This window comes from Syzygium oleosum, unplaced genomic scaffold (assembly GCF_021117445.2).
Source record: "Syzygium oleosum isolate NSW1041296 unplaced genomic scaffold, Sole_v2.1 Sole_v2.01, whole genome shotgun sequence".
In the NCBI taxonomy this organism is placed as follows: Eukaryota; Viridiplantae; Streptophyta; class Magnoliopsida; order Myrtales; family Myrtaceae; genus Syzygium; species Syzygium oleosum.
In genome coordinates, this window is record NW_026607485.1 from 10,817,771 (window position 1) to 10,826,291 (window position 8,521).

Sequence of the window (8,521 nt, forward strand, 5' to 3'; positions counted from 1 at the left end):
AAATTTCTTTTTCGGACTCAAACTTGAGAAATATTTTCAACAATAGTGAACTTGAATAGAGAGTTCTTCATGTAGTTTAACAGCTCACTAATTTTCTAGTGTATTTAGATGGAATTATTTATGAGCCACTTGGAACTCATCTTATTGATCACAATCGAGATCGATTATATTGTTGAGTTCAAGTGTACTAAAAAAGCCAACGACTCAATTGTTGGGTCATGATGGGTTGACTTGCCAGGGAACATGTTGAACAGTGACCACTTATAAGTCATTCTATTGGAGAAGTGAATTGTGAGGCTGTTTCCCAAAAGACAAAATAAGCATTGGTTCTGTTAACAGCTTGATTGCTACATGTCATGATATATCACACTTGTCATGATGCATTGCCAAAGGTCATAACAAGCCGACACTTGTCATAACTCAATGACCATCTATCAACAATAACCCGATAGGTTAAAGTGGATAACTCTGTAAATAGCTATTTAGATGTTAAGAAATAGGTTTGGAACTTATTTTATTTGGGGCTAACAATACAACCTAAAGGGGAGTTGAATAAGTTGAGTGAAGATAATATTAAACTTTTGCGGAAAAGCAAACCATTAGCACACCTGATGGTGTTATATGCAAGTCAGCGTGTGTGATGCTAGTAGGTAAACAGAGTGAGATAGAAGATAGCACAGTGATAGTGGTTCGGCTTTATCCCCAAGTTTACATCCATTCTCAAGGCAAATAGCCACAATCAGGCTGGAATCCACTAATAATCAGCATTACCAGTTACAACCGGCAAGTGTTGTTCTTTTCACATGATGGATCACACTATCAAGACATAAGCACTGCTCTTACACTTGTACACTTGACTACTTGCTATTACAACTCAATCGCACCTCATAGGGACATAATCAGTATCACATCTACTAACAATAAAACAAAGAAGAAGACTCAAGAAGTATAGACTTGGTTTATTCATCTCACTCTCCCAACACCCAACCTCATTACTTCTCTTGGATTGAGTATATATAGCCACCCAATCCTTAGATGATCATTTCCCACTTCACTCCATGAGGTAGCCGTTGGTATTACCATTGCCAGCATTAGATCGGTTTTCTATCGGCTCTATTTGACAGTGGCAATTTCGTAACCCAGTCAGAACTCTCGTGTCTATCTTTTATTAGAATTGCCATAACTGCTCTCACACATTTCTAGTGCCCCTGATGTGAACTCTAAGCCTTTGCAATGGCTAGTTTCATCTTGATCAACGTTCCAATCAGCTAAGTAAATGACCAAAATCTTCCAAGACTCGATATCTACATTGTCCCTTACCCATAATCAGGAATGTAGATTATCAATAGTCTGTTGATGCTATTCACTGATGAAATCGTGTGGAATGAATTGCGATCAGTTATCCAATTATCCTCTTGACTCCATCAACTTCCAAAGACTTTCAAGGGCATCAGCATCCTCGTTGATTCCTCGTCTTCGCTGATTGCCCAAGTCAGCATCTAAAGACCTCCCAGCACATTAGCATCATCATTGATTCCTTGTCTTCACTCAACTCACTAGATTATCGGCATTGCCATTGTCTTCCACCTCATTTGAAGAGAATTCCTTCAGCCATCAATCTGTTGTCCCGATGGCAATCTACTCTTCTATCTTCTGGTCCGTCCAAGATTATTAATGATCATGATTCTATCAAGCTGCTCACCTTCTTAAGTGCGGTCGTTCCAAGCTTTAGTGAACAATACTGCTCTAGGCTTGTTCACCATCACCAAGGTCCATCCAACTATTCACCTTATTTTGGTCATTCGAAGCCATATTCTTCCAAGCTTGTTCTCTCTCGATCAATGTCTTTGTAGCTTATTCACCTTTATAGAGATCCTTCCAACTTGTAGACATCTCTACTCCAAATACTTTATTCACCTTAGATATCGGCAGAGCATTCCCGATTATGATCGAGCACTCAGGATCACACCTGATATCTACTATGACACTGTCTGTATTGTGGCTTGTGTATATATCACCTGCTAATACTCAACCAATATACAAATTAGTAGCTTTTAATTGTCTTTTTTATTGTCAAAACAATATAGGGGACTCTCCCAACAATTCTTTCCTTCCTCAATTTAACAGAGGCCCGTTCTGTTTAGAAACTTGGACACCCTAAGTTGTGTCCGTGGTTATAAGTTTGCTCATGGGTGGATTAGACAGATCATTGAGAATTCAAACCACTAATATGAGTACTCTGAATAACATTATAAGGTGGTGGGCATTTTTGGGTGAATCTAACTTGTGAATATCATAACAAGGTGAAACTCAAACTTGGTCTTGCTTATATTCAAGCAAATGGGTCCCACTTTCTCACACCTAAGCACAAACTATAGCTCTGCCAACGTTTCTCAAAAGATTCCAATATTAAGCTCTCAGAAGATAATTCAAAAAGAATGTAAAGCTCTCTCAAAATTTGGAATTATAAATTCTTGATCTATCTCTTTCTTCGGCACATTGGTCTTCTTTTATACTCCTCCCACCCAAGCTTCCTGTTGGACAATCTTCAAGATGATCAATCTCCAATCTAGCCGTTGGACAATTACAAAAAAGATCGGGTAGCCATTTAGGCTGATAAATAAGATTTTTTGCTGATTTGGTCGACCACACAATCAAATCTAGATTTTCAAAAATGGAGTACTTTAGCTATGGAAACAATCTTGTCTTCGGAATCAATCAAGATATCTTGCACGATTGAATATTTTGCATAGATAATTTTGGTCAATTTAATTCTTCTACAATTAGGAATTCATAAAAGATCCCAAGCTGTCAAGAGATAAAATATCTTAAGATAATATTCTTGAAATTCGTGATAAAAAGTTGTCATCGCAAGTTTATAAGTGCGCTACTCATATTCATTGTCATTACTTATATCCAACTTTCTAGTATACTGCTAATATCTAGTGTATATGCTAATGATATCCACTCAGTAATCTGCTTATATCCATACGGTATTCTGTCTATATCCACACAGTATGTTGCTGGTTTTCATGTAATGCCTTGCTGATATCCATGCAGTATCCTGTTCATATTCATGCAATGGATACACATCGCTTCCTGAATATATACAACTATTCTCCTATAGACACTTTCATTACGATATTGATGTAGAGCATGTAGACTTAACACTATGGTATATCCAAGATTATATGTGCTCCACATAGGTTCTTCAAGTCAATCAAAATCTTTTTATCAATCATATCAAAGTCCTTTTTCAACGCGGATACATCCTGAAATACAATCAACTCTTGTATTTATCAAGATCAACATAAATCATGGATGATTTTGTTGACTTCGAAACATATTAGGATTTTCTAAACAACGTATCCATATCCAGATGATTGTCCCACCGATGGGATGACTGAAAAAGCCTATGACTTAAATTGATGGGTCGCGACGGGTCAACCAATCGGGGAACATGTTGAGCAAACCACCACTTATAAGTCATTCTATTAGAAGAGTGAACGGTGAGGCCACTACCTTAAAGACCAAATACCCATTGGCTCTGTGAACAGTTTGACTACTACATGCCATGATATATCACATTTGTTATGATGTATAGCCATTTGTCATAACGAACGACACTTATCATAGCTCGATGACCATTTGTCAACACTAACCTGACAGGTTAAAGTGAAGAACTCTTTAACTAGCTATTTAGAAGTCGAGACAAATAGGTTTTAGAACCTTTGACTCTCATCTATATTAAACACATTGTCGCTTCCTCCCTAATTTCTAATTTAAGTTTTGTAAACCAATCCATGTAAGAGCTCAAACACCCTAACCCGTGTTCATGGTCGTATGTTTGCTCAGAGGTGGAAGATCGGACAAATCCCTGGAAATTCTTTTAATAGCTAAGGGCGAGATAAAATGCCTTTTGGTAGAAGACATAGTCCCACGAATGTTCTTTATCTCAATGCCTCCAAAAAGATAAGTGAACATTAGGAGCAGTTGAGGTCATGTGACGGCTCGTAGTATGGATTCTCTAGTGATGTACTTAAGGTGGAGGGATTAGTGTGCCTTCCGGTCGTTACCGGGACAGCTACGAGGCAAGTCTGGCTATGAACTGATGATTTCTTAGGGGTGGATGGCCTGTTAGCATGCAACAGGGTCATTGGTTGACCCATGCTTGGTGCTATTTATGTCGTCACGACTTATCACCTTTTAATGAAATTTGAAATGAAACAAGGAGTAGGAGAGGTGCATGTGACTAAATCATAGCTCGCAAGTTTTACATGGTCGCAATTAAGGGAAATACCGCCGACTATACTATGACAGTAGGGATGGATGCAAGAGATCCATTTGTCTACAATCACCCTACTCCTAGAGAGCTGACGGTGCAAGTTCATTTGAGAGGTGACATCCCTAAAAGAACAACATAGATTGGACAGAGAGAGAAAATATTTAAAAATAAAAGTCATGTCAGTATTTTTCGTTAGTCAAATTAGACGAAGTTAACGGAATGATTTAATTGCACAAATTTGCTGAGTTTTAGGACTTTATTGCACTTTTGTAAGTTTTAGGACTTAATTACATCTTCGTGACAAGTTTGAAGACTCCTAGCATACTTATTCCATATGATTAATATGTTTCTGTGCACCACTCGGTAATCTTTGTTGAATATTTCTCAAATAAAAGCTTTTGGCCAATCAATTATGTAGTCAATATATATCATCAAAATGACAAAAAAACTCATCAGCGGTATCAAAGACATTTCGAAGACTAAGGTGCACTGAAGATAGAGACAGAAACCAAGAAGCCATCACAGAAAGATGGAGGGGGAGCTTGTCGCGTGGCATGGGGCAATGATAACCAACTTGGGATGGTATCTTTCTAGCCAAAACACAGAGAAAAAAACACATGATGAACCTCGGAAAAGAGAAGGAAAAAGTTGTCTTAAGATTCCATTCAATTGATTCAAAGCCCAGTATTCGTCAAAGTCAGAAGAACATTGAGGAGTCCTCTCGCCAATTCCTAGCCACAAAAATTTCTGTGGCCAGAAAATTCTATCTTTTTTTCCTCTCCAATCTTTGTTGTTTTAAACGTCCGTCGCGGGGAGTTAGTATCAATCCCTAGGCATTTCACAGCGATCGTCGTAATCTATCCATTTCCAAAGGGAATAACAACAAAAAAAAGTCCATAAATTTTGACCAAATATATAATTTGATCTCCGAACTTTTAATTTATTTAATGTGATCTTAAACTTTAGCCTAATATGTAATGTCATCCCTGAACTTTTAATTTGTTCAATGTGGTTCTTAGATTTTTTTTGTATATGTTCAAGTTAGTCAATGAACTATACATTATTATTCAGTGTTATCATTATATTAATTCAAGTTGAGGGATAATATCGAACATTTTCATATTGTCCAGAGACTAAATTGAACATATATCAAAAGTTTAGGGACCACATTGAATAAATTGAAAGTTGAGGGACGACAATACACATTGGGCTAAAGTTCAGGTACATCATTAAACAAATTAAAAGTTCAGGACTACATCGCACATTGAATAAAATTTGGGGACCATTTGTTTCATTTTCCCTTTTCATAGCCATTACACTCTCTCCACATGCTTCTACATGACAAATCATCTTAGCTCATTATGAAGTAGGGAAAACAACACAAACAGTCCCTGAACTTTGGCCAATGAATAATTTAGATCCTGAACTTTTAATTTGTTCAATATAGTCCCTAAACTTGAACTGAATGTGCAATTTAGTCCCTTAACTTTTAATTTGTTCAATGTCATCTCTGAACTTTTGGTACATATCCAATTTAGTCTCTGAACTATAAGAAAATATTCAATGTACTCCTTCCATAATTCAAGTTATGGGACTATATTAAACATCTTCATATAGTTTAGCAACTACATTAAACATGTACCAAAAGTCTAGGGACCATATTGAATAAATTAAAAGTTCACGAACCATATTGAACATTAGGCTAAAGTTCAAGACTATATTAAACAAATTAAAAGTTCATGGACCAAATTGCACATTGGACTAAAGTTCAAAGACTTTTTGTGTCATCATCCCTATGAAGTAGGATGAGTTCATTTAGTCTTCTTGAAAAGTTAATTAATCCAATATGAGTTTCATTGTCTTAACTTCGAAAATAAATGATTTCGCACTCGATTTTATAAGATAAAGACACAAGGTAATAATTTGGAGTGGCGCAACAGATAAGAAGAATCTTCCAAGTCACGGTCGATTGCTTTAACTCTAATACAAACGTAATCTCGAATGATAAGGTTCTGATCACTCGGTGATTTTCAGATGATTGTGCACTTCCTTCTTCAGGGAATATATGGCTGCTAATAATTAAGAACAAGTTGGAAGAATATATATGCGTTTCCTTTTTTCACAAAATCTCTTGTACTGATAAAATCTTGTCTATCTTAAGATTGGAGAATCACAGCCTATCTCCCTCGAGATTTTGCGACCTTCAACCTTAAGATCTTCGATTCAAGATTGCCACCTTTCTCGCACTTACATGCCCGGAGAGAGAGAGAGAGAGAGAGCAGGCGGCGATGGAGAGAAAGAGAGTGACTGAGAGAGAGTGGACGACCATGACTCTTTTTCATACACAAAGGCAAAGATGTAGAAGGCGTGATATTGATGATGGCCCCCTTTTTTAGAGACGCCGGCATCACATTGTGCACAGTCACAGCGAAGTTAATAGCCCGCTTCGGGAAAAACATGTGAAATTTAATGGAAAAAATTTACAACGAACAATTTTATAAAAGTTCGATGGTACAATTGCATTTGAAATTGTCATTTTCGGGATGATGTTTTGAAAATCGAGTCAGAGTTTAGGGATTATTATAATTATGTCTACAACTCATCGATGCGAAAATAGGATTTTTGTACCCTTGTCTAAAAAAGAAGCTCCAAGAATTATGAGTACATGCCTCTTAAAGCTGAAATAGTTTTCTCAATGTGTTCTGAGTAGGAGGCGACACAAGTCAGAATCAGCTTTGGGGAGACATATTCTTTGATACATATAATTTCAGCTAAGTAACATATTCTTTCATATTATAGAGGGTGGTTAGTGATTCTAAGCAATGTTGATGACCAAATAGTCTTTGAGATGCTCCAATCAGTGGCTCAATTTAGTCTTTCAACCCCCATCTTCTTGCGTCACGATGCCCTTTCGGTCATTCGGGAATAATTGATCTCCATCTGAAACAGAACGCATTGTCTCGTTAGATATTCCCTTTGTCCAAAATCTTCAAAATCTACGGAATAAACTCTTTTTACCCAAAAAAGTAAACTGCATACATGAACCAGGAGAAAAAAAGTTCAATAATTATATTAATCAGATTATTAGTAACAATATCTGAAATAGTTTGTCAAAATTTGGAATTACATGAACAATTTTATTCTTTGATCAAGTAAAGCAAGGCTTTACAAAATCACATTATTGGCATTCCGTCTAAAACTAATTTCTGGACGTTGATACATGAATAATCTTTTTTAGAGTAGTTCATAGCAAAACCCTAAGCACCCAGCCTCTGCTCGACAAACTACGAAAGACCTTTTTATGCAGATTAAAAGAGATGGAAGAACAAGTGCATACAAAACTCAAACGTCTACACTGCGATCCTCATTTCTTCTTCCCCTCTTCTTCTTGCTCAAGAAGCTCCTCCAATATCTTGTCATCTAAGTACTCAAACTCAAAAACCTCCTTCCCTTTCCCGCTCTCTTTCGTGTTACTACCCGAAGACGACGACCCCGAAGAGCGAGCCATTGAAGTCGCAATCCCAGGCGGGTATGGAGGAGACCCCATGACTTTCGGATAATACTCGTGAGGGAAATTCAGGATCGCCATGTGGCCTCTCAGGTTGAAAGCCGCCCTATCGTAAGCCCGGGCCGCTTCCTCCGCGGTCTCAAAAGTCCCGAGCCATGACCGCGCTCCGTTCCTATTTGGGTCTCGAATCTCGGCTGCATACTTCCCCCACGGCCTCCTCCTCACTCCTCGGTACCGCACCTCGTCTTGCTCCTTCTCTTGCTGCCTTTTCCCTTTGTTGTGGTCGTCTTCCATTGCGCGAAAGAAGGTCTACGGACTCTGGAGAGTAAATAGAAATGGAGGGTTTGGAGGGAGATAATTACGTTTCATTCGTAGGTGAATATATATAGGTTTCAGAAGTTGTGTGCGCTAAGCATACTTGTCATACGTGAGTCTCGACGGGTTTAATATTAAATTTAGTCCCGACCAACTTGCGTTTGACTACGTTGGGCTTTCGGTAATAATCAAATGAATATGAAGGGGAGATATGGGGACCCTGATCCTTCTTGCCCTTCTCGGCAGGTTCTTTTCAATGGCAAATTAAAAATTCGATTGTTCGACCATTACTATGAAGAATAATCATTCAAAGCGAAATTCTTGTGTTAACCCCATTTGCAGTTTACTGGGACGGAGGCATTTGGCAAGCTCTGGTTGGAATCCTTTTTCCTTTTTTACTTTGTCTCTCGGGG

The 8,521-nt window shown here is 37.9% G+C and overlaps 1 protein-coding gene across 1 annotated transcript; it reads right to left on the reverse strand.

The window, feature by feature from the left end:
- Nucleotides 1-7,111: 7,111 nt before the first annotated feature.
- On the reverse strand, nucleotides 7,112-8,164 carry LOC115692611 (ethylene-responsive transcription factor ERF098). The gene is made up of 2 exons (XM_030619519.2): nucleotides 7,623-8,164; nucleotides 7,112-7,225 (listed from the first exon to the last, which is right to left on the reverse strand). Exon 1 carries the CDS (start codon nucleotides 8,085-8,087, stop codon nucleotides 7,650-7,652), a length of 438 nt encoding a protein of 145 aa, XP_030475379.1. The 5' UTR covers nucleotides 8,088-8,164; the 3' UTR covers nucleotides 7,112-7,225; nucleotides 7,623-7,649.
- Between the last annotated feature and the right edge of the window lie 357 nt (nucleotides 8,165-8,521).

What these genes read in the sequence shown, in the direction of transcription:
- LOC115692611 (XM_030619519.2), bottom strand. Translation starts at nt 8,087, where the DNA reads ATGGAAGACGACCACAACAAAGGGAAAAGGCAGCAAGAGAAGGAGCAA.